Source organism: Bidens hawaiensis, unplaced genomic scaffold, assembly GCF_021521415.1.
Source record: "Bidens hawaiensis isolate Kalapana, Puna unplaced genomic scaffold, B.hawaiensis_p1.1 tig00000001_1, whole genome shotgun sequence".
In the NCBI taxonomy this organism is placed as follows: domain Eukaryota; kingdom Viridiplantae; phylum Streptophyta; class Magnoliopsida; order Asterales; family Asteraceae; genus Bidens; species Bidens hawaiensis.
The window spans coordinates 6,888,434-6,915,763 of record NW_027491014.1 but is presented as its reverse complement, the minus strand read 5'-3'; the positions used below and the strand labels follow the sequence as shown (position 1 = coordinate 6,915,763).

The following is a 27,330-nucleotide window of genomic DNA, read 5'->3' as shown; positions in this document are numbered from 1 at the left end:
AGCCATTAACCAGATGACTGAAAGCGACCGGGGCGGTTTATGATGGTTTTTATTCTTTCGCTTAAATTAGTCGTTCATACTTAGTAAGAGGGACACATACTCGTATGTGGCCGGTCCGGCTGATCCACTGGATCTTCAGGATAGCCGTTTACCTAAAGACCTTGACTTGATCGGGGCATTTGAATTTAAAATTTTTTTTAGGGAAATGATATAATTTTTCAGTCTTTAACTTCGCAAGAAGTTTCAATACGATGTTAAAATGAAAATTGATCCAACCTTGGAAAGTGATAGATAAACTGATTTTGTGTGCTTAACCGGTGAAGTAATTAGGCCTAAAAGACTCTAGAACAGTCATTGTATGTTATGGTAGCTTTCTATGGTGCGTAAAAGTAGAAGTGATACAAACTAAATCTTCTCGATTTACTGTGGAGAGTCATTCTGAGTTGTGCATTTCTCCACATACATCTTTCCGAATGATAGGCAGAAAAGTGATTACCCAGTCATACACGAGCCCATGAGTGTTCTGATTCTCGCGAAGATAGTGTTATGTATCTGCAGTGATCCAGATTCGGGACTTGCAATTGTCTTAGACTTGCAGTTGTATTATTGTCTTTAAAAAAAACGTTAGTTATTATCATTAAGCCTTATGAAGATTATCTTGTTACAAATTTCAAGAAAGAGGCAAGAAAGAATATTTCAAAGTATAAGATAGATCGGGAAGACAAATCGGAAGGTCGACATGTGAACATTGATTATTAGACACTACGGGTCGAAGTCAACTCGGGGTGACTTGGGGAAAGCCAAATACGCCTTGAGAATATATAGGAGGCATCACGATCTCTCATGTGATGTCCATCTAAATTTTGAGCTTAATTGAACCTAATCCGTATCACAGAAGCAATGAAAACCATACTAAGTTTTATACCTGCCTACAACCTGTTTCTCTATGTCATAATACTACTAAACATGGATTTGTGTGACGGCCATTTAATCAGTATGATTCATGTTAGGATCTTTTCTAAAAACACGTTGGGTTTCTGCAAGACTGAAATTTGATCCCGTTTATCTAATTATTTAACTTTTGTTATGTTTTTTTGTCTTATGGTTTAACTTCTTAAACTTTTGGTTACTTGTTTTGGATCATTTTATTTTTAACTCAATTAACTTCGCTATTAGCGAAGTTATATGGAGGGCGAAGTTGGGTAGGGGGCGAAATTAAACAACCAGCGAAGTTAACACAACTTCGCCTTTGGGGTTTTTCAAAAGCTATTTAACTGGCATCGGTGGTCAAACGAAGTCAAACCTTTTACTCGTAAACCCTCGGCGAACTTATTCATTGAATCAAATCAAATCCTTCTCTGTATTAAATCACTATCAAGGTTCGTCTGATCATTGTAACTCATAATTCGTATTGTATGCTGTTAATCGGTTTCTCAACGATCCGTTTTGAAGTCGCTTTTGCATCAAACCCTTAACCCACTTTTGTCAATCCATTTTAAGATTGTTTGGTGAAAATATGTGTTTCTAAATCTTAATCGGACTACTATATTCATGTTTTCACACTCTGATCTGTCATTCTTCGTCTTAACTGGGTCTTGTAGATACGCCGATTACAGCGGCGAAGTTAGGGTTTCAGCGAAGTTATTTGCAACTTCGCCTATGTATTAACTTCGCCTGGGTGCTGCAATTAAGCTTAAGTGTTACAACCCTAGTGCTATCTGTGTTTGAGGCTCTTAACCCTGCGACGTTTTCTACCCTGCGAGGTTACTAACCTCGCTACAGCATAACTTCGCTACTGGTAAACAACGAAGTTATGACCTATTGATTCAGAAATCTGATTTGCCTCATTTGTTTTGCAAATATGGCTGCTGTGGCAGGTGCTGGTGGCACTGGTGGTGATGAAGGTGGAGATGATAAGAGACAGTTTTTTCCGGGTCACAACATGTATATCACCTTGGATCCGGATGCTCGTGATTTTGAGGACTATCGTGAGATCATTTCATTTCTCGTTCGCTCACGTATTTTTCATGCCATTACTACTACTCTTCTTATTTCACTACCAAATATTGAAGAATTTTGGAGAATCGTTGAATATGACTGTAGGGTTGAGCCTCTAGTTATGCGTGCCACTGTTAATGATCTGGTGGTACAGTTCTCGGCAAATCAGATAAGGGAAGCCTTACAGTTTGGGGGTGAGTCAACTGAGGATCCCACAGACTTTTCGGCTACTTTCAGGAATGGAGCTTTTGTTCGTATGGGGTATTCAGGACCTTTGGAGGATTCTCAGAGGCGTAAGGGATTTTTGTTGGATCAGTGGAGGTTTTTAATGCATGTTCTGATTGTGTGCATGTCTGGCCGCAAGGCTGGTACAGATGGTATGGGTGCGACGATGCAATCGGCTATGGCTGCTTTAACCTACAACAAGCCCTATAGTTTCAGCCAGATGATTTTTTATGAGATTGATCGTCAGAGATGTGCAGTGGCACGGGAAAGATTTTTGATGTACCCGAGATTCTTACAGATGATTCTAAATCATGTAGCTCCCAATCTGCCACAACGACGTCCTATTTCGTATGTGGAGAGTGTTTCTAAGAGAATCTTTGCGCAATGTAAGTCATCAAGTGCTCGTAGCAAGCTTGAACTTCGTCCGAGGCACACTGCTTTGTTTGGTTACTTAGTGAATCCTGCATATGTTGCTCCTCCAGAAGATGAGTTTCTTGATCCGGCACCGCAACAGGCCGATATTCCTCAACCACCTCCTGTGGTTCAACCACTACCTCTTGTCATTCAACCACCTGTGGTACAACAAGCACCTCTTGTTGATCCTGTTGCTGCTCCAGAAGAACAGGTTGATCTTGAAGTTTCCTTTGGAGGGTAAGGGTTCTTTGATATGGAAAGGCTTGATCCAGCTGCTGAAGTTCAAGCCTCAGTCGCTAAGGTGTCTAGTGTACATGTTTCTATGGTCGGTACATCAGTGGCGGATTCTGAGGGAACTGTTTCTGATTCCTCCACTGACGATATAGTTGAAGCACAACGAGTTCTTGCCGGACAAGAAAGAATCCATGGTAAACGAAAGAAAAACTCATATGATAGTGAATCAGATTTTGAGGAAGATTTGTATCGGTTGGTACGAAGATCAAAGAAGGAAAAAGTTGGTGAAAGCTCAAGGGTTGGTGAAAGTTCAAGGGTTGTTCATTTTTCTCCACCATCGTTATCAGGTATGACTATGTTACCTGCTTCTTCAACTGTCACATTGCCGGTAACCTCGAGTGTACCTTTGGTGAACGTGTCGTCATCTTTTGGTATTCCTCCAACTACGTTCCAGTTTACCGCACCAGAGATTGTTTCTTTACCGCCTCCTATACTTACTCCGTCAGAGGTGGTTGCTAGATTTGTTTAATCCACGCTGGTAGTGACTGCTGGGTTACCTGTCTTAATACCACCGACGGTTACTATTCAGCCTACCTATGATATTCCAGCTAGTTTGGGAATTCCACCGCCGTATGCTCAAGATATTTCTCATATGTGGTTTGACTTTGATGCTACCCTGTCTGACTCTGAAAGGATTGCGGCTCTTGAACGGGTAGTTGCTGAATAGTCACGGATCAATCTCATTCAGACGCAAGCTATTCAGAGGCTTGTGGCAGAAAATCAGATACAATCTGTTGGTGCACATTTTGTGGCCGTCGCTTGGCGAATAGTTTAGAATGTTTATGTTGTATGCTGTACACCTAGGTAGTGGTTCACGCTGAAAGTGATCCATTTGAAAGAGCATTTTCAAATGGATACTCATTCGATCGAACCAGTTTCTGATTCGATCGAATGAGTCTGCCATTCGATCGAATAGGACTCATTCGATCGAATGAGTCTGCCATTCGATCGAATAGGACTCATTCGATCGAATGAGTCCTGACCGAATGGCAGCGGGTATAAATACCAGCTTTCAGTCGTGAACAGGTAAGAGTTTTGAGGTTTTGCGTGCCCGGGGCCCAGGTGCTGTCCGGATGAGGGGGGAGGCCATGCTCGACCTCCCCCTGCCATAGATCGTGATTTCAGTGTTTAAACAAGCATGTAATCTTTCGTTTTTATCAATGAAATCGTTTGTTTCGTGTTTGTTTCTATCCGTCTTTGGTTGTCAAACCTTCCGTCTCGAACGCGCTCGGATCGTCTCGGTCCCGGCTGAGCCAACAATTGGTATCAGAGCCACGGTTACCGCTAGAAAGGTCTAACAACCGATCTAGCAAGCCGAGCTCTTGATTTTCTGCGTTCTGGACGTTAAACTGTTGGTGTGTTCTTCGTGTTCTTCGCGTTTTCTGGGCTGGCGTTGAAGGAGTCGAATCAGTACATTCGATCGAACGAGTTCCCCATTCGATCGAATAGGCCTATTCGATTGACTGATTCGATCGAATCAGTCTTCCCGCTCAAAAGTGTCAAATTCAAACGCAAGTTTTCCCGCCCAGACAGCCTGTTCATTCGATCGAACCAGATGTCTTCATTCGATCGAATCAGTTTGTATTCGATCGAACTGGTTTTCCCGCTCAAAGTGTCAAATTCAAATAGCTGATCGAACCAGTTCTTCATCCGATCGAATATGTGCTTCATCCGATCGAACGTGTTCCAGACCAAAAAAAAAAAAAAAAAAAAAAAAAAAAAAAAAAAAAAAAAAAAAAAAAAAAAAAAGAGTCTGGAACGCCCGCTTACACGAAAATTTGCCCAAGCCATTTTTATCAGTCGGGAAGTCTTCTGAAAAAGTTTGGCAAAAATAAAATTTTTTCGACAAAATTTCCGGGAAATTTTCGGTTAATTGTCGGGTCAGTGATGAAGATTTTTCTGGACATCCTATACATGTTGATCACATTCCAGAAAAAGTTTGGTGACAGTGAAATTTTCACTGATATTTGCCGGCAAAGTCAGAGCGTTTAAATGTTTAACGGTTAAAGCGGCAAATTTGAAGATGAACAAAGCACAATTACCTGAAGGAATTATCGTCTACAAGTTTAATGGATAACCCCTTGTTCATTGAGCTTCTACAGTGGTGATTGTTATAAGAACACAGAAGAACAGAGAAAAGTGATTACTGATGAGGTATGATGTTATTGTGGGGTAGTCAGGAGCATCTGACTATTTATGGGCCAACCAAGTTTAATTTATTGTCCGCATTCTGAAGATTCTGCTTTGTGGAGAGAATCTGAGTTTGAGTTATTGTGGGGTAGTCAGGAGCATCTGACTATTTATGGGCCAATCATGTTAAATATTTATTTTCCGCATGTGAGAATTCCGCTTTGTGGAGGGAATTCTGTTGAAAATTGGTGATTCGCAATCACGAAGTTAATGATGTGTCTTTGTCTCCGATGATGAATCTGCATACAAACTAATCTGTTTAGGGGGAGTAGCTGTGGATTGGAAGCCTCTGTCATTTGTCCAATACATGTTGGTGAAGTAACCGTGTGGGTGAAGATTCGCCGATAGTAAGTCGCGCAGCGGAAGCGTGCATGTATTGTCATGTCTATATATTGGGATACACGTCAACGTCTGAGGGGGAATTTCTACAGTTGGTTGTTTTAAACAGATTATTTAGTCTGAAGATGTCAGCAATGGAGAACACTTTGCATCATTAACCGAGAGTTCAGTCTAAGGGGGAATCTTGCTGCAATGATGGTATTCTTCAACGTGATTATCAAGATAAAGCAGAAGATTTGACTGAAGATTGCAAGAGGTGTCTACAGCAATTCGCAAGCAACGTCCAAGGGGGAATTTGTTGGTGCACATTTTGTGGCCGTCGCTTGGCGAATAGTTTAGAATGTTTATGTTGTATGCTGTACACCTAGGTAGTGGTTCACGCTGAAAGTGATCCATTTGAAAGAGCATTTTCAAATGGATACTCATTCGATCGAACCAGTTTCTGATTCGATCGAATGAGTCTGCCATTCGATCGAATAGGACTCATTCGATCGAATGAGTCTGCCATTCGATCGAATAGGACTCATTCGATCGAATGAGTCCTGACCGAATGGCAGCGGGTATAAATACCAGCTTTCAGTCGTGAACAGGTAAGAGTTTTGAGGTTTTGCGTGCCCGGGGCCCAGGTGCTGTCCGGATGAGGGGGGAGGCCATGCTCGACCTCCCCCTGCCATAGATCGTGATTTCAGTGTTTAAACAAGCATGTAATCTTTCGTTTTTATCAATGAAATCGTTTGTTTCGTGTTTGTTTCTATCCGTCTTTGGTTGTCAAACCTTCCGTCTCGAACGCGCTCGGATCGTCTCGGTCCCGGCTGAGCCAACACAATCATCACTTCTCATTGAACACGGTAAACTCTTTGATGCTCTTAAACAGTTCTTAGCATCTCAGGGGAGATGAGCTGCAAGGGTGATGAATTGAGAACAAAGAAGAGGCAAGACAGAGACGATGATCCCAATGCATCGAAAGATGCAGGTGGTGAGTTGCCAATAACTGAACAGGTGGTGTCTGCTGGTCCGTCAAGCAGTACAGGTGGTGACACGGTGGTGGTTGTAGACGATGAGGGGGTGTTGGGAAATGATTATGATGAGTTAGTTGATGATGTGTTAACGGCTGGTGAGATTGAAAAGATTGGGGAACAGATAGAAATTGATAGTGAGTTAGAAAAAGGAGAGATAGTTGATGATGGTGTAGAGCATGATATTCCAAGTGTTGATGAGGTAAAGATGGATCAAGATAAAGTGTGTCGGATGAGTCTGAGTGGGAAGAACAGCCAAGATGGAAGGAAGGCTGTGCTCAGTGGTTCTTCAAGACTAAGAAGCCTGCGGTACCAACAATGTTCAAGAAAAGTTACAATATCAAGGGCTATGCTGAATCAAAGAAAGGTATTATCTGTTGGTTGTATGATGAGCAGCTAAAATTGTTTGTGATAAAGCGATATAATGGGGTTCAGTACTTTAAGAAGGCTTTGAGATTGATCAACACCTTGCCTGAGTGTGAGGTGAAAGATTTGGCACATTTGAGATTGATTAATCGAAGTGACGACAACTTTGCGAGATGGGTTGGAAAGATTGTGTGGAAGGAAAGTGTGAAAGAGAAAAAGTTAGTTGATGAAGCCTCAGAAAGGGAGGTTGGTCGAATACAAGGAACGAGGCATGAGGGCTGATGGTAAGCCCTGGATGGTGATGAAATACAAGCCGATTGGATGTTTGAAGGAGGCTCCGATGAAGCTGATGCCCAAGGATGTGTTGAAGGATCTCTAGTGGTTGTAAGTTGACTGCCAGACTGCTGAAGCCGTGATGGAAGATGAGGATGAAGAGGAGATCCTGAGAGTGTATGATCCCATGCACTTGGTTAATTTGTCTCAAGCTGATTTGCAGGTACTTAATGATAAGAAGATTTTCTATATTCCTGCGTGGAAGGATGAAGCAAAGAAGTACCAGAGGGTGGTCTCTGTCTGTGTGAGACAGGGCATTCATGCTTGAAGACGATGGGTACGAGATTTTTGGATTACAAGACACGAGAAAGAAGATAGAGATATGAAGCTACTGCCAAGGGGGAGTCTGTTGGTGCATGATGCCAGTAGTTCAGTATCTCGTGTTTATTTGTGTCTGTAATCTTTTAATTTGTTCGTTTTGTGTTGAACTTGTTCTTGTATGTTCGCCTTGTGTTTTAGCAAACTTGGATTTAGAGCGAAGTTAGGACAACTTCGCCTAGTATGTTAGGCGAAGTTGTCGAGTTATATAAACTCTAACTTCGGCTCTTTATAATAACTTTGAACGCCTGGTTTGGGTGATTCTCTGAGTCACATGTTTGTTTCTTTGTTCATTACACAGTGCAATATAACAAGTATTATCATATATACTCGTGTGTTTGTTTAGATTCAACGTGTCAATCGTCTCAACACTCGTATCGTATACGTGGGGATTCCGCACCCTCGTGTTACGAGATACTCCTGTGTAGATCCGGCTAGGAACCTACAGGTTGTTTTCAATATGATCTTCTTAACTGATGTGGTTAGCCGTAAATATGGATTGTTTAATTCATGATGCCTTATAAGTTACCATTTGCGGTGTTTGGGTTGGTATTGTATGAGGCTGATCATTGTGTTTTGTGCTTGGCTGTATTGCTTCTTCCAACTTTCTCTTTTCTATTTGTGGCCTTTATGTGGCCGCCGCCTAAGCGATGCCGGTTTCCGAGCTTTGGCAAGCGTGTGCCTATTTTTAACCTTTCTAATCTTATCTATGATTTTATTTTCCTTAAAACATCTTTTTTTGGAGGTATCTACACGTTTGGTTGATAGGCTATGATAGGCTGCTTTATGACTGTGTTGATGCTCTGCCTTTTGGCATGACAATGTATGTGGCAGCCATTTTGCGGACCTGAGCCTCCTGTAGACATTGAACTTACATTATATGTGTTTTCATGAACTTACATTAGGTTGGCAACGAATCAATTATAGCACAGGGCATATTTCTGCTAACAACAAGTGTTTTCTTTGCGTGCATTGTGAGCTAGGTTGGATGTGGTGCCCCTGAGGTGTTTGGGCGAAATGTGTTTGTCCATTTGGTTTTTAGAAAGTTCTATTTGATGGTATGCAGGTAGCAAGGAATACTTTTAAATGCAGATCGAGAAGTTGCTTTTCGTATGTTATTTGGCACATTGCCTGAAGAATGATAGCGAAAAGTATGCTATTCGTTTTAAGTGAATTTGTTTAAAAACTAACTGAGTCAACTGAATCCGGATCATAACAAGAAAATAATCGAATTGCCAAACCAATTAACCAAAAAAGGAATGTTAAATTTGTTAATTTACTCAAAGCCTGCATAATTTGGCATTCCATTTTTTATTACATGTATACAAGGGTTTTTGGATCACATTTTTTTTTCTCAAAATAACTTTCATCTAATACAAAATACTTTGATGGTCATTCAATATGCATAATCTTTTAGATATGGTTTTTGCTTTGAGAATTACATTTTTATGGTATAGATATTTCCATTTCTTTTAATAATATACAACCTAAACTATGTTGTTAACTGTTTAGTTCCTGCACTTCCAATTGAGTACTTTAACAGGATGATTCTTACTCGAATTGCTTTCTGGAGATAAATACACTAACTCACTGGTCTAGCTCCATGGCACCGACAATATATTATTTTTGATAAATAGTATTAAGCTATTCTTTTGTAATTGTGTATTAGTGCTGTAACTAATATACTATAGTAAATCACTACATATCTTTGTGGGCAACTATGGTTGATATGATCGCTTAATCTTACTACGATTCATGACGTTTTTTTTTGTGCTGCAATGTGCGCGGGTTCATGGGTAAAATGTGAAGTAGTTTAAATGAAACGGGCCGGCCAAGCTGCTCAAATGGGTGAAACGACAATGCCGCCTCAAAGCAGGGCCGTTTACTAGACACAAACCCACGCAACACGCGGGTTATTAAACCTAGTTTATGATTAATTTGTTGTTCTAATATTAATAAACTGTTTTTTGATGAGTTATCGTGTTTTTGGGATGGGCTACAACTACTTAATATAAGATAATATTATAGAATATATTATTAGAGTTTTAGTATTATTGTGTTACCATGATAAGGAGATTGTATTTGATTATATTTCGTTGTATATATCTCATTGTACTTTTATATATAGTTAATAATATATTGTAGGGTTTTCATTATTTTACATGTTATCAGAGCCTTAGGGTTTTGACATGTTTCTTTCTCTTCTTTTCATTCTCGTCCTACCCCAAGGACGTTTGTCCACACGAATATATACATGACTGTGATCTATCTGCCGCCACCTTTTGGACAACTACCGTAGCTTACAATCCATTGTCGCTAGTGGCGGAGCTACGTTTGTGTGGCCGGATTCGCCCGAACCCAGTCTATATATACGTATAGTACGGTATTAATGAACGAACCTAGTCTTTTTGGATGACCGGGCCCATTAACACTTGAAAAAAATCTTTAACAGCTTAGTTTGACAATCCCAAACGATAGTTGGTGGAGATCCGAAGTACATTAGATTCTAAAAGGAAAAAAAAACCCCTGAAACTAAGATAGTTGAGTTTTACTTCAGATCTTAGGAGTGGTTCTGTTCCAAAATGTTAAGGAGTATCAGTTAAAAGAAAGATGGAGAAGATGACCTTATTATATTTAATTATATTAGGCTTTCTATGATAATTTAGGTGAAAGGCCCAAAGCCCATGGTAAACGAAAATGTAATGAAAAGTTTTTGAGGTGTAGAATGTTGTTAAAAGAAAAAATAGAAAATGATGTCACCATAAACTATAGAAATTCTCTTTTTAGCACTTTATTTTAGTTTTTATCTCTTTGTATTACGGGGTTATTTTACATTATTCGTTTTTAATATTTACATGTGTTAACAATCGTTTAAATACCAATTATTTCAACAATCTTTCTTGATGTTTAGAAAGACGACCCGACCCAATCATTCCATAATAGTTTTATACATCGAAGAACACCAAACCCATATGAAAAGATTGTTGGCTCCGCCACTGATTGTCGCCGCCACAGACTACGACATGTCCTGTTATCTCTTTCTATCTCAAACCCACACATGCCACACCTACTAAGAGAAGTAAAAGTTACCGCACCGCCACTTCCGGTTCAAGCGTGATACAAAACCATGAACCACTGTTTTTCTTTTGAATATTTGATCTTTATTCTTAGTTTTGTTTTTGGTTTTTTATAATTATTTTCTGCCACTTCACGATAGTTTTTTTTTTCATTTCGTTGTTTTTTCTTTTTCTCATATTTTTTTTATTTAGAAGCCGTTCTTATATTTCTTACCCTAAGAGATTTTAATTAAGGGGTGGTTTAGAATTTTAAGTATATTTATTTTGTCCTATTAGTAAAAACAATTATAATAGCTTTTATTTTATTTATTTATTATAATGGCACCGTTGGGCCACTAAGTTGTTACTTCGGCCGACTCAATCATAGCTCCTGTTGCCGTAGTGGAAGCTCTTGTAATCAAACCTAGTTGTCCTCTGGCCACGATCAAGACGCCGCCGATCTTCTTAGGTCTTACAACCAATCGATTTCTTGCTGTACGTGACTGCCGATCGTGTACCTTCACAAGCTTTGCGCTCTAGTCTGAGCGTACAATTTTTTACCGCTCTGACTGCGGGGGAATATTATAGAATATATTATTAGAGTGTTAGTATTATAGTGTTGCCATAATTGGGAGATTGTATTTGATTATGTTTCCTTGTATTTATCTCGTTGTACTCCTATATATAGTTGATCAATAATATATTGCACCTTACAGAGTTTTCATTATTCTACACCGAATACCCTAATTTGAGAAAGATGGAAGTGACACTAATACGATTAGTCCACCGCACTAAATTGAAATTGACATGAAGGTACAATGTCCGAACTAAGTTGCATGTCTGTTATAAATTACGTTGTTGTAGTAAATCCAGATCAAACTCATATCCTGGATGAATGCTTAATCAACGATTTCTATCCTAGCCTTAGTCCCAAAATCTTACTAAGGGGGTGTTTGTTTTTAATTAAAAGCACTTCCCCTCTTCTTTCGTCTGCGCCGCGCAGACCACACGCAGACGTTGTGCTCTGAAGTGTATTTGTTTTTTAGAAGACATTTCATTTAATAATGTCTGCGCATCCTCTTCTCCTAGAAGTCTTGTAAATAACACTTCTCACCTCTTCTTCTTCTTCTTCTTATTCTTCTTCACAACACTTCACTCCAAACCCTAACCTTCTCCTCATCTCCAACCCCAACCTTCTCCTCCTCCACCGTCGCTGCCGCCGGCCCCCACTCCTCCACCGCCGCCGCCTCCACTTCCAATCCTCCACCGCCGTCGCCTCCACTCCTCCACCGTTGAACTCTCGCTCTCTGTCCTCGGTAGCATCAACAACTGCAATGTTGGTGCCTTAACTTCAATGGGTGTGTGATTGTTGCTTCGGTGAAGAATTTTTAGCTCGTTGCTTTTTTAGAGGATGAAAACGGAAGTAAAGAACTTGAAAAAAATTGTTCTACAGTTTGGAAAGATTGGAAAAGATGTATTCACCATGGATTATCGGTACCCGATATCCACATTTGAAGCATTTTCTATCTGCCTTGGCAGTTTTGACACCAAGATTACTTGTGAGTGACTTGCAGGTATGTTATTAGCGGTTTAATAATATAGCAACCACAAGCTTTTACCTCTTTAACCTTCAATTGGATTCTAAGACGGATGTATGGTTAATCTGGTATGCAGGTCTTATTGAACTGAAGATTGTGTTCACTCGGTTGTTGTCTTAAGCTGCAATCAAACAAAAAATACCAACGGGTGGTTTGTGTTTTGTATTTTTACCGTTTTTTCTGAATGTTATATTCTTTGTGAATATATATGTGTTGATTCTTTACATAGGATAATTTATGTTGAAAAGGATAATTTATGTTGAAATTAAATTATATTTTCAGTGTTGTCTTCTTGCTTCTTATGATACAAAACGAACGCACAAACATACGATTGAAAACACTCTTTGACAAGAAAATTTTAATATTCAAGTGAGAAAGTTAACAAATTTCACGACGCATTTTATAATTAAATAAGGAAAATAGAGTGAAAATATGTAAAGTCCGAGAGAAAAGTGTCTTTGCTTTGGTTCGTATCTTTCAGTACTATAACTTCAAGCGCATAGTTACCGTTCTTGCAGTAACATGTATAAAAGGAAATAATATTTTCATTGATGAGTGACAGTTTATACATGTAGATAGTTATTGTTAATGATGAAGTAAATGAAAAAAATAGGAGTAAAACTTTCAGTTTATTTAGCAGTTTGCAGATATTAAAAAACAAATAGTCTTCTTGTTGTAGACTGCAGATGTTTGATCCACCTCTTCTACTACAGATGTTTGCAGATGTGGTCCGTAGACTGCAGACATTTTACCTCTGAAAAAATAAAACATCACCTAATTATTTCTACACATGTGATTTTAAGAAAGTTACTAACTACGACTACCCTTTCTTTTCAGCTTTACATTTGAAAATAGCTCAAGACACTTCAGGTTTTAAACTTCAAAACTGGCTCTTTGTTTTCTATCCTAAGATCTTGCAACTACTTCGTTGCAATGGAGCGAACCAGAAACATTTGTGACTAATGAGTTGAACCAGAAACATGTTGTGTATTACTTTAGTCATATTCATGACATGATACATAACACTTTACATTGACGAATTTAGGAATTTGAACCAGTAGGTGCCAAAAATGACCGGCATAGAACTGGTCAAGTCAAACGGGTCAAACCAAAATGGGTTGGGTCGAAAAAAATTACATTAATTTTACCACGTATCGAAATGCAAGCAACAAACTTCATTAAAATATAATAAACAAAATATATTTTACAATTGACGAAAACCAACACAATGCAAAAACACTATAAAAAATAAAAAACAATTGTATAACACAATTTGTATAAAACCCACCATTTTTTTTATTTTTATATAGCAATATGGTACTCATATAAAAGATAAAAAAAAACACTCGTTATTAAGGTGGGATTGTTTTGAAAATAAAATGTCATATAAAAAAGTTATGGATATTTTAAAATGATGGGGGAATTTGACATGTGCATTGAGAGAAAGTCAACAAGTGTGTTATCCCTTTTATATCCTTACCCTTGTTTTACACTTGATTTTCTCTCTACTTCAATTTTAATCATTCAGGTTTAAAATAAATAAACAAAATTATTTTTTATCCTTTCTACAAAAACTAATCTTTTTATTATAACTCAACTCATATAATCGTATCATTTTTAGTCTGAAAATAACATCTTTGAGTTTAAACTTTAAAGTCAAACGTTTACTTTTATTATTCGGATAAATCCTTCTAAAGCTAGTGTTTTATAGAAAAACTAATTTATGTTATTGAGTGTTGACTCGTAAATGATGATTAAATTATTTTGAAATGAAAATACTATTATAATCCTTGTAAAGTAAAAACTTTTGTTTATTTTCTAGGAATTATTTCATATAATAGTAACTAATTTTTGAAAGCGTCTCAATTAGGTTATTGATGTAATTGTTTGTTCTATTTACGTCATTAAGTTTTGTTTTATGTTTCAATAATAGTTTTTTTACCTAGATAGGAGGTAATTTATGTTTCCTTTTTTCATATTAATAAAAAAATAACATAAATAAAAACAATTCATTCATTCTATATATTATTTTATTTAACTTTTTTTTTAATATTATGAAATTGGAAAATGTAAAAACAGAAAAGAAAAAAATTAGTATAAAAAAATTTAAAAGAATTTTAAATTTTTATATAAAAGAAAAAAATTAATATAAAAGAAAAAATTTTATTTGCTCATTGGTTGATTTGTTAATCTCATTTGACTCGTTGCAGCTACGTATTTTATTATATATGTAAACTGAACTAGTGTGTTGCTCACTCAACCTCGTGTTGACAAATTATATTATTTTCACGCATATGCAGGTTACCGTTTGATGTGAAGTATGGACTTAGAATAATTGTTTAAGGACTTATGCTAGAAGAGTTTATTTTGAGACTTTAAATGTTCATTTGAATTATTTTATGTTTTGTTTACTTGGATTTCTTTTTTGTAATTGAATTATGGTGTTATTTGAATTAAATAAATAGATATTTGAAGTTTAAATATTTGCATGATAGTAACCTTACGAGTTGTGACAATCAGTCTACGCCCCGGCATTTCCGCCGTAGGTTGGGGTGTTACAGGGTATACCCGAAACCCGATGGGTATGGGCCGGGTATGGGATTGGAATTTAATTTTTTGGCGGGTATGGGCCGGGTATGGGATTAGATGATTCCCGGCCCGGTTACCAGAAAATGGATACCCGTGTACCCGAACCATATACCCGAATTGTAAACCCGAAAAATTCTTTGTATTTTGTATATATATATAAGAAACTATACAGAAATTATAATGATATATTTATTTATTGTAATGTTTAGATGTAGTGAGTGTATTATATTTTAATTTGTAACAATTGTTGTACGAATAAAATATATAAAAGAGTTATAATGATAAAAAAATATTCTTAAAAATCTTAACGGGTATGCCTGATACCCGCGGCCGCGGGTATGCCCGATACCCGACGGTAATTACCCGATAAATACCCGACGGGTAATGGGTCAGGTGTGAGACACAATTTTACAAATGGGTATGGGCATGGGATTACCGATACCCGGCCCGAACCCGGCCCGTTGCCACCCCTACACATCATGTAGTCACTTTATACTTATTAATACCCATTTTACGTGTATATTTTGATATTTGTATCTATTTTATATGTATATATAATCATGAGAAATGTTCAAATAAGAAGTTTGATTTTCCTAAGAATGCTAGAAAAAAAGAATGTATTTTAGTGTATTACCTTGATATTGAAAACTCACTTAATTTAATTTCAAAAACCCATTTAATTAATTTTTAAAACTCACTTAAATTTTCACTCATCTCTTACAACCACCACCGCCACCCACTGCCACTACCTTGCCGGAAAAGTCATCGGAAATTTCGCCGGAAAGTCACCGGTAAACAATCCCCGGGAAATTTCACTGGAAAAATCGCCAAAAAAATTATCGAAAATTCGCCGAAAACAATTACCAGAAATTATCAACCGAAACTGGACACCGGAAAAACACAATGGAAAACACTATGAAAAAACACAATTGAAAAAACACAATGAAAATAAACACACAATGACAAAAACACAATAAAAAACACAATTAAATAACACAATATAAAAAACACAATTCAAAAAACACTATGAAAAAATAAAAAACAATTGTATAACACAATTTTGTAAAACACAATTTGTATAAAACCCATAATTTTTTTATTTTTATATAGCAATATGATACTCATAAAGATAAAATAACACTAGTTATTAAGGTGAAATTGTTTTGAAAATAAAATGTCGTATAAAAAAAGTTATGGACATTTTAAAATGATAGGGGGAATTTGACATGTGACTTGAATGTGGAGAGAGAAAATCAACAAATGTGTTATCCCTTTTATATCCTTACCCTTGTTTTACACTTGATTTTCTCTCTAATTCAATTTCAATCATTCAGGTTTAAAATAATTGGACAAGATTATGTTATATTCTTCCTATAAAAACTAATATTTTTATTAGAACTCAACTCATATAATCGTATCATTTTTAGTCTGAAAATATCATATTTGAGTTTAAACTTCAAAGTCAAACTTTTTTTTTTATTATTCGGATAAATCCTTCTAAAGCTAGTGTTTTATAGAAAAACTAATTTATGTTGAGTGTTAACTCGTAGATGATCATTAAATTATTTTGCAGTGAAAAACTATTATAATCCATGTGAAGTAAAAACTTTAGTTTATTTTCTAATGGGATTATTTCATATAATAGTAACTAACTTTTGAAAGTGTCTCAATTAGGTTACTAGTGTAATAGTTTATTCTATTTAGGTCACTAAATTTTGTTTTATGTTTCAATAATAGGCTTTTTACATAGATAGAATGTAATTTAAGTTTCCTTTTTTCAAACTAATAAAAAAATAACATAAATGAAAACAAGTTATCCATTCTATATATTATTTTATTTAAGTTTTTTTTTTAATGTTATGGTATTGGAAAATGTAAAAGCAGAAAAGAAAAAAATTAATATTAAAAAAAATAAACGAATTTTAAAAATTAATGTTATAAGTGTATTCCTATTCTAATGCATGTGTATTCCAAAAGAGAGTGTTAAATATAAATCCCATCGGCCAACGAATTATTAGCATTCAAAACAAATTTCTCTTAAACGATGGCGAGTCCTATTGAGAAACCCGAACAAGAGGAAACATTCACTAGCGAGATCTGCATTGAACCGGTCACCCTCCGAAACAACAAGTTCAACGACTACAACGATAAATGTGTTCACCCTTTTTGCACCGAATGTATGACCAAATACATCCAGATGAAGCTAGAAGACAACCTATCAGACATAAGATGTCCTGCAACTACCTGCAAGCACTGTCTCAAACCCTTATCATGCCGCCTGAAGATCACGCAGCAGTTGTTTGTCAAATGGTGTGATGTGTTATGTGAATCCACGGTGCTACCTATTGAGAGGGTATACTGTCCTAACAAAGAGTGCTCGGAGTTGATTTTGAACGAGTGTGGTGATCAGAAGTTGAAGAGATGCGTGTGTCCGACTTGCAAGAAACCATTTTGTTTCATGTGTAAGGTTACATGGCATGAGGGTTTTACATGTGAAGAGACCAGAAAGCACAGGGATGAAAACAGCGTTGCCTTTGATCTTCTTTACAAGAAGAATAAGTGGAGGAGGTGTCCTAGGTGTGGCCATTGTGTAGAACGTGTTGATGGTTGCGCGCTTATTCGATGCCGGTTTGTTTGCCCCCTCTTCAATTCATTACGTTACACACAATCTTAGTTAGGGTTGGTTTTCGGGTAAAAACCGTGACTTTGATTCTGATTAATATATACTTCGGCTAAAATATTTGAGTTGAAGATTTGTTCAATTTGTGGTTCGGGTTGTTACTTTTTTGGTTTTGTATTACATGCAAAATCAAAACCAAAACCAAAACCGAATTCAATTTAAAAAAAAAACATAAAACCTAGCGAACGCCTTTTGATTCGGATCGGGTTTTTTCGGTTTGATGAGCACCCCCTAATCATGGTAATGACATGAATCTTCATTAAATTAAGTAATCATATAACAATAAAAATGGATTGTTAAATGTGCATATTGTATTAACATGAAACCAAAACCCTATAAAAGAATTATTAGTTAATAAATGCAAAACAAGTAAATATTTCTTGTCACTCTGCGCAGATGTAAAACCCTATTTTGCTATAAGTGCGGACAAGAAAAGTGTGTCCTCCATCCCGCCTGTGAAACCGTAGTAATTGGTATTATATTTATAGCTTTATTTATATGTGGAATGGTTTACATACTTCTGTTTGATCATGAGAATTAAGCACAGTGTTGAGTGTTGTCGTGCTGTGTAATCAATAACCGACTTTAATTTTTGAAGTGTTTAAACGTATTGCTCTTAAAGAAAGAATGATACTCAGATATGTTTATTTTTATATAATTATATAAATTTTATTGATGATGAGATAAACATAATATACCAGTTTAGGGTTTATGAAAATGTCATTGCAAAAGTTTTTATATTTCAGCAAAAAGGGATTTGCTCTATTGCTTAATTTTCCATTCTGGTCAATCCAAAAAGAGTAAATGAAAAAAAAAAACACAAGGAGAAATGAAATGAAAAAAGGTCTTGAATCACGATTTGGTACACTTTCAACATTAATTACTTGGTCCTAAAAAATTTGGTACACTTTACAACATCAATTCAAATTTTGAAACAAAGTAGTAGATTCCGGGGTTTAAGGTACAGTTCCAGAACCTTATGTTACATTTGAAACAAACAGTTCCATAAAAATGGCTTTTTATGTTTCCATTAAGGTTAGGAATGAAAAATATGATTTGAAAAATCGTCTCTTCTAAAAGTTTGGATTCTTTCTTAATTTCTTGAAACATTTGATTAGTGATTAGGTTGGTACCACCTTATTTCAAAGAGGACTAGAGAATTTGTCTAATACTCTAATGTTAATTGTAAAGCAAACTATTTAGAGCAATAGTTTTATTGTCCTTGTAAGTGCAACAGTTTTCAATTTTCTTGTAAACCATAAAACAAGAAAAAAAAATGCTACATGCCATACCCTTTATCCCATGATTTCCATCTCCCATATAAAGGATTAGTTATATTTAATGAATTTAGGAACCCACTTTCCCATGTTTTAGTTTCTTTTTTCTAAAGTTTAGTACTAATTAACTTTCCTATATAATGCAGTCTATGTTTAAAGAAGGAATTATCCAAAAAATAAATTAATTTTTTATGAAAGGCCAATTTATATAGAAGAAAAAAAAAACGAGCAACTTACAAGTTGAAAGAGCCCACACAAGATACATGAACAAAAACAAAATGAAAGAGGGGCATTAGAAATTCTTGTTTCCCTTTAATTATATTCTCTTAGAGGGGAGAGGGGCACCCTCATAAAAACATTTCAGGTGCCCTATACCCTGTAGTCAACATAGTCGCCGTTAACCTATTGTTCATTTCGGGCACCCTTTTTCATGGACTAATACCCGATTTGTTTGAGGAAGAAAGAGATTGCATGTGTGCATGGAGAGATGAGAGAAAGAGAGAGTTGGGTAGTTGAGTAAGTGTTGCATTTAATTTGAATATTTTAGTGTACTTTATTGTGAAATGATATAATATTATAGGATTGGTGAGTATTTGGGTAGTTAGTTTAGTGGAGCACCCCTCTCCCTTCATAAATTTTTGTCTATTTTCTTTATATCATATCCTCATAAATAAAGGCATACGGTCCATACACTTTTGGTTTTAGCTCTAGGTTCTATATTATGGTATATCAAATAGCTTGAACTAATTTAGTTTGTGTTTCTTAAGTTAGAACTGATCTCAAAATATCAATGTTCATTTTATAATATTGGTAAAATGAAAACCGGAGAATACCATTTAGATGGATTGGTATATCGGTAAATTTATATTACCCCACCCCTGTAACAATTCGGATTTTACCATTTCTTATTTTTGTATTCGTTACCTGACCCGTTTCTATGTTTGGGAAATCTTTATCAATAAAATGTCGCGCTTATCGAGTAATTGTTATTTGTTTATTATGTTTATTTAATGTATATAAATAACTTTCGTTTATGTACAATTCCCACCCAAAACTACACTTTAAGCCCTTTTATGTATCCTTATCTAATATGGAGGGACCTAATAGCAAAATCTGCCGATTTTATAATATCTTAACCCATTAACCAAACCCGAACCCATTCCTAAACCCTCATACCCGAGTCATAATCTTGATCAATACGTTAATCAAACTTGGAATTGATTTACGAAATTAATTTACTTGCCTAAACCAATCACACCGACGCTTGTAATTGATAAACAAGATCGAATATGACTCGGTTTAATAAAATAAGAAAAAACAACAATTGCAAGTCTTCTAGATACCCATTTGGGTCCATAATAATTCAATCAATCGATCTCACACGTGCCTGCAATCAACACGACCAAATCCCCTAAATTTAACTAAATTAAAATCAGTTGTTTGGTGCTCGTCGAAGTCGTTTTTAGGCCGACGGTGTTGGATCTTCATTCACCATCAATACAAATCTTTTTAAGGTAATTGTTTTATGCATTGTAGTCAGTTTGTGTAACATTTCGGGTTTTCGAAGCTTTCGTATTTGTAATCATTACCCGACCCGGGTTCGGGTTCAGGTATTTTATCAATAAAGTCTCGTTTTGTTTAATATGTTTATTTATTTTCTTTTTATAATTGATTATAACTATGGGACATGTACAAAAAGAACCCTTAACCAACTTTAATTCACTTTTGCATCCAACCTCGAAGATCAAGGACCAGTTAGCAAATAAACAAAATCAATTTCTTTCCCTCCCCTCTCTTCCTCTCACCGACGGCAATACCCCTCCCTCTGTTTCTTGAGCCATAATTTACGGACTAAATCACGTAATTGATCTTGCCAGACCTTTTGCTAACCTAAACCGCGTACACCGACGTTGTTAATAGTAGAATGTATTACAAATTGATAGCGAATTTCATAAATATAGAACCGCGGCTCTTTTGGCCTTGTAACACTATAAATGCCCAACCTCGTTTCAATTAAACCTGCACACACACTCATCTCGACCTCGCGAATCAAAGCCCGAACCTAATTACAACATATAAGTTCACTAATATCAGCTTTGGTATAAATTTTGTGCCGCGGAACCCATCTCGTCGTTCACCCTCAATCTGTCACCATAATAGGTAATTAAACTATGCTTTGAAATCGATTTTAGCTCAGAAACATTAACCCTAAATCAATTTTAACAAACCTTGAACGAATTGGAGAATTTAATTTCTAGGGTTAATAAGGGGAAAGAACGTATATCAGATATAGTATATATTAAATGGGTTTCAAGTTACAAACGTGTTAGACAGATGTCCCAGTGGCAACTGCGTATATGCTAAGACCTTTGAACCGGCCTGGGGACGCGGGTTCGAGTCTCCTCAGGCCCGTTTTTTTTTGTTTTTAGTTATTATCTTCTTTTAGCAATTTTTGTTGTTCAAAACGTTAAAAAAACATTATTTTGATAAACCAAACACCGAAACAACTCTTCTCTTTTCTTTTCATATTTCTTGTTTAAATTTTATAATTGAGTCTATATATATATATATATATATATATATATATATATATATATATATATACCTATATGGGGATGGATTTGCGAGAAGTGATATTACAGCGAGAAGTGCGAGAAGTGAATGTATAACTCCATTAATCCTTAATTTCACTCCCTTTCATATGATGTTATATACATATATGTAGGTTGATTGTATTTATGTCTTAATTACACATTCAAACCTACCTACAAACATATAAATGTACCGAGCCACATTTAAACCTATGTACCTACACACATACAAACATACATACACATATACCAACATACGTACACATATACAAACATACGTACCTACACATATACATATGCACCTACACAACGCACCTACACATAAGAAATGGAGTGAAAAATTAGGGATTAATGGAGTTACACATTCATTTCTCGCACTTCTCACTGTAAAAAAACTTCTGAAATGATCCAATACCTATATAGGGTGTATATATATATATATATAACTATATACCTTATACACATACACTTAATAAATAAGATGTATATATATTCTTTTTTCTACGACTCTCGTTAACGAACCAAATTATATTAGATATTAAAAATATTTTGTTTAAAATTTTCCTTTAATATATACTCCCTCCGTCCCATTTTAAATGTCTTAATTTGAGTTTTCAAGTCTTTCTTGTTTAACTTTGACCAAAAATATTTTGTTTGTGTTATATAATACTTGATGTAAAATATATGAATGGATTGAGTTTTAAATGTATTTTACATTGATATAATTTTCATCAAGTGTTATATAACACAAACAAAAATATTGTCGGTCAAAGTTAAACAAGAAAGACTTGAAAATTCAAATTAGGACACTTAAAATGGGACGGAGGGAGTATTATTTATTTTATTGATCAAAATCAAACGCAAATCAATAATACTACTAATAATAATAGTAATAATAAAAACACAACAACCATAAAAATATGACAATAAGACTAATAACCCCATCAAGACCCAAGATCCGTCATTTTATTTTGTCCTTTATATTTAACTCAATTTATCATTAACAACTAAGAATATTTGTCGGTGAACCTCGAGGAGCTTGATCTTTTTCATTCTAGTTCCTTTTATTATCTCATCATCACTTAATTCAATTGTTAAGGTATGTAAATTCACATCCCCCTTTTTACCGCTTTAAAATTTTGGGGGTGTTATGCGTTCAAAATCAACTTATTTTTTTCACTACAATTCCGTTATATGCATAATTGAAATTGCTCGATTAGTTGTTACGTGCGAATATGACTGCGTGATTATTTTGTTATTGGTTGGTACCTCATCCTCATCCTCACTAGTATGATCATACGCCGTCGGAGTAAACCGTTATCATTGCGATTCGGTTGAAAAGACAATTTTTATTTATTGTTTACTAGTTGGTGTAATTTACGATTATTGCATGGAATTGTCATTTTAGTATTATATGTATATCAAAAACTGTGGTTTACTTGCTCAACGTTATGTTGACAAAAATATATATTTTCACGCATGACGCAGGTAGCTTTATTGGATGAATCAAGTATTGAAGTTAAATGATACCTTAGGTTGCTATGATGAATGAAGAACACATTTATTATTTTTTTTATGATTTAAATATTTAATTGTAACGTTATTCCGTTTGAGACAATGTTTGTGCTTTTGAAATTTGATATATGAATGAATAATTTAGATATTGACACGTGTATTTCACTTAGTGTCTTCTGAGCTATGATACAATATTGTCGCGCCCCGACATGTTCTGCCGTAGCATGTGGTATCAGATCCGAAGGCAATTAGATAGGTGGTTAGACGTAATGACTTAGTAGCTTGTTTAGGGTCCCTATACGTGTTCCTATATGTGCATCTTACTTGTTTAAATTTTTTTACACAACTTAGCATATTTATACTGTTCATCATATATATACAATGGTACACAAAAACACACACTTATTTCGAGGCTATGCCTCACTCAACAAAAAATAAATAAATAAATAAAACTCTAGGACGATTTTTATTCGGGAAATTCCTTAAGAAATCCCACCTTTTACTCCACTTTCCTTGAGTATGATTCGTGAGACGGATATGTAGTAAACTGTAAGAGGGACACACTTGTTTACCGAACCCTTGACACCAAGGCTTGCGAGCCTAAGGAAGTGCAATGCGCATAAATCTCAATTAACCGCGAGACCCGTTTGCCTTCCTGGAGTGTTCGGTAAGGGTGTGAAACTTATTCAGCCAAAGCATATCACACCAAACGTACCCGAATCTACTATCCTCATTGTATCAAATGTGGTCATGTGACGATCACATCCTTAGTTTATAACCGAATTCACGGTGGTTTGTGGCTAAACTCGGTTTTTCTGTATTGTGTTTTGTTGAACGGATGGATGAAGTATGTATAATGGGGTGGCTCCTGAATTACTTTAACCATCTACCTCAACACCCCCTCAAATCTGATTTTTGATTTATTTTGTTTATTTGGTGTTCAATATTTTTCATTTGTTGGAAGAACCCATGGTGGTTCATGAAGCCCTGATCAACAAATGAACCCATGTATTTTAATTAAAGTTATGTTGTTATATATATATATATATATATATATTCCCAAAATGTTAAAGATGATAAAATGTTATATAATCAAGTCTCGTAAGTAATGAAATTCTCAATCTCAACCACAATCACAACATCAAATTATTAATAAAATTCACAAGTATCATTTAATTTGAACTCTTATATATACAAAAATTACTCGAGCCTCATGAAATTTTACCCCTTTTACCCCTGCAGTATAATTTCCTGCCTCATCAACAGTAACAGTCGCACCGGCAACTCTGGCCGTAGCATGTCATTCCGCATTGCAAAGGGCATCGTGGAAGCCCTCCCAACGATTATCTCTCAATTGCAAATTGTGAATGCTTCTACATCATCCACAACTCCTAACCCAATATTTTGCTCCATCAAGCAATTCAAGAGTGCTAAACCGCCTGAATACTTCGGTATCGATGGGGCTACCATTCTCCTCCAATGGTTTGAAGAAATGGAGAGGATGTTCCTCCATTGTGAATGTTCCGAGGACAAAAATACCACTTATGCCTCGAGCGTACTAAAAAAGAATTCCCTAAATTGGTGGAACACTGAGAAGCGCATGCTTGGCGCTGAGGTTGCCATGGCGTTGCCATGGGATGACCACAAGAAACTCATGCTCAAGAAGTTTTGCCCGAAACATGAGCTTCGGAAGTTGGAAGAGGAATTTTGGAATTTGAAACACGAAAGTGGTAATGACACCATCTACAACTATCGTTTCCATGAACTGAGTCTTCTCATCCCCCACATGGTTACTCCCCTTGAACGTTCAATCGACAAGTACATCTCGGGTTTTGGCTATGCAAATCCAAGATTCCGTCCAAATTCGTGATCCTCAAACCCTCCGCGATGTCATCACCCTATCCGGTTTCCTCACCAAGAACCACGTTACGGCCGGGACCTTGACGCGAAAGAGTTCTAAGAAACCCAATGATAAGCCCAAACCTGAGCCCACTAAGGAATCTAAGCCTGAATCCTCTAAGCCCGAATCCTCCAAGAATAACGATCACAACAACTCATCCCACTACCGCAACAACAAGATAAAACCCACTCCCAAAAATTATGTCTTAGCCCAACCACAAGCCCAACAAGCCCCTCCAAACAAGAAACCCTACACCGGCCCACACCCGCATTGCAACACTTGCCAACGCCACCACCAGGCTCAAGACACTTGTCGGGTGTGCACCAATTTCCACCGATTCGGCCAACTCACCCTATATTTTCGAGAGGCACCTCGTGTGCATGCCGTTCCACCGCGTTTCACACCAACAAACCAACCCAACCGAGACATCCCTCGTGCTCTAATCATTAACCCCGTTAGGGCTTGCTACAACTGCGGGGACCCAAATCACCTCCGTGACGCGTGTCCTCGACTCGCTCAAGGCCACCAAGCCTATGTTTCACCACAACCGTACTACACCTTCCAAGCCTATCAAGTACAAACTTACCAACCCTAAGTACCCCAACTCATGGCTCCTCCAACTCTTCAAGTTCAACCCATGGTCATGCAAGCCTATCAAGCTCCAACACCTCAAGCTTCGACTTCTAAAACCCAAGCACCTCGAGGAACTCAAGGACAAGCTTTCAACATCAATGCACATCAAGCCCGAAACTCGAATGATGTGGTGAACGGTACGTTTCTAGTTAATAAGCACCATGCTTCGGTACTATTTGATTCGGGAGCCGATATGAGCTTTACTTCCTTTGATTCTGAATACATACTTGATGTGCCCCATAGTAAGTTATCTAAGCCCTTCACAGGAGAGATAGCCAACGGTAGTTCGATCACTATTGATTCCATTGATGTGTTGCAAAACACATAACGTTTTTATTCTGTTTTTGGGTTGTTTTGTGCGTAAAAAGTTAACGAATATAAATTTTTCTTGCTTGAAATTACATGTTTGTGTATGTGATAGGTCCCATGTTGAAGAGAGCGAGAAAACGAGTCAAATGGAAAAAGAATCAGCTAAAACGGAGCTCCGATGAAGCCGGTACGCAAAAACGAAGATAAACGAGCTGAAAGTCGAAAAACGTCAGAAAATGTCATGTTCGAGCTACGCGACCTGGTTATACCATTCAAGAAGCATGTGGTAGATTCCAACATATCCCAAGGCTACCAATAATGTTCAAGAATCAGCTACCACGTCTATTTTGTCTTCTAGTGGGCCTAGTGGGCTTGTTTTAACCTATTTTATATTAGGAAGGAGGTGATTAAACATATATATAAACCCTAAAAACCTATGAACGATTTTATTCAAGTTTCCAGCCATCCCACACCTGCTCTAGAGGAGAAATCAAGGAGGACAAGCTTACAGTTACATCTTTTATCCTTCGGTTGTCAGTTTATTTTAACGTTTGTGAGTTCGTTTTTGGTTTTTAAGCATTCAAACCTTTTGTAATCAGATTTATATGAACATTTTTATCATTTATATCTATTTCATCTATTTTTCATTGATTATGATTGGCTAAACGTGTTAGTTCTACCTAGGTTAGATGAATATTGTTAGGTTTTAATGAGTTTTATGGATTGTTGATCATCATGGCTTGAATTGTTAATGAAAAGTTTGGTTTAACATTGAATTAGGTTGTGTTTAGTGGCTGTGAATTTATTAGTTATACTCATATACCTCTTGCTTTGATTAATTGAATAGGTTTTGATTGATTTTAGCTTGTTTGAACTCTTTACTTTGTGTCTAGAGATTGTTTGCGGGGTGATCAACCGTAGGGATAAGTGGGTAAATTAATTAGATAAAATCAGTTGTGAAACACCTTCTTAGAGACCGAGAGGTGATAAGAAGTAAACTCGTCTCATTACTTTTACTTGTTAGAATTAAGATCGCGCGAGAGCGGGTTTGGTTCTTGTCGGGTTTGGGTTTTTGAGCGATTAGTTGATCTAATTTAAGTTAAACTAAATTATTCCTCTATCCTTGGTTGCGTAGTATTCGTCTCCATCAGGGTAGTGTGTCGGTGAGACCGAGAGGAGAGTCGACATTAGAGCACTTTAACAATTCGTTTATCGGTTTGTTCTTAAAATCAACTAAGTGTAAGTTAGAGTTTGTTAGTGAGACTGAGAGGTGATCTAGCTTTCTTGAGTGAACTTTAGTTGTGTCATCCTTAGGAACCGGTGTCGTGAGAATCCTCAATCCATTAGCTTATTATACCTTCAATATGATTCTTACCTAGGTAGACGTTTTCTCCGATTGCAGTTAAGTTTCCAAGTTTTGTTAAGTGTTTAGTTAAGTTAAGTTAAGTCTAGCTAATTAATTTAGTTAAAGTAAGTTAGGTTAAGTAGTTAATTATTAAAAATCATTTAAATATTCTTAGGTGAGTCTTGGTTAGGGTTAAGTATCATTAACGTTTTCAAGTGTCCTTGTGTTCGATACTCGGACATCCATAGTGCTATACTATTAGTGATCGGTACACTTGCCGGTTTTGTGTGGTTTATTTAGGAGTCTTGTTTAATAAATTTAAAGCTTAGTTGTGAGAGCATCAT

The 27,330-nt window shown here is 36.3% G+C and overlaps 2 protein-coding genes across 3 annotated transcripts in view; both read left to right on the top strand.

Annotated features, from left to right (window-relative positions):
- Nucleotides 1–27,330, top strand: part of LOC143604242 (uncharacterized) — a 242,202-nt gene that overhangs the window by 151,267 nt on the left and 63,605 nt on the right. The window lies entirely within an intron of this gene.
- Nucleotides 16,680–17,631, top strand: LOC143577560 (E3 ubiquitin-protein ligase RSL1-like). The gene has a single exon (XM_077061594.1). The coding sequence runs from the start codon at nucleotides 16,781–16,783 to the stop codon at nucleotides 17,408–17,410; it is 630 nt and encodes a 209-aa protein (XP_076917709.1). The 5' UTR covers nucleotides 16,680–16,780; the 3' UTR covers nucleotides 17,411–17,631.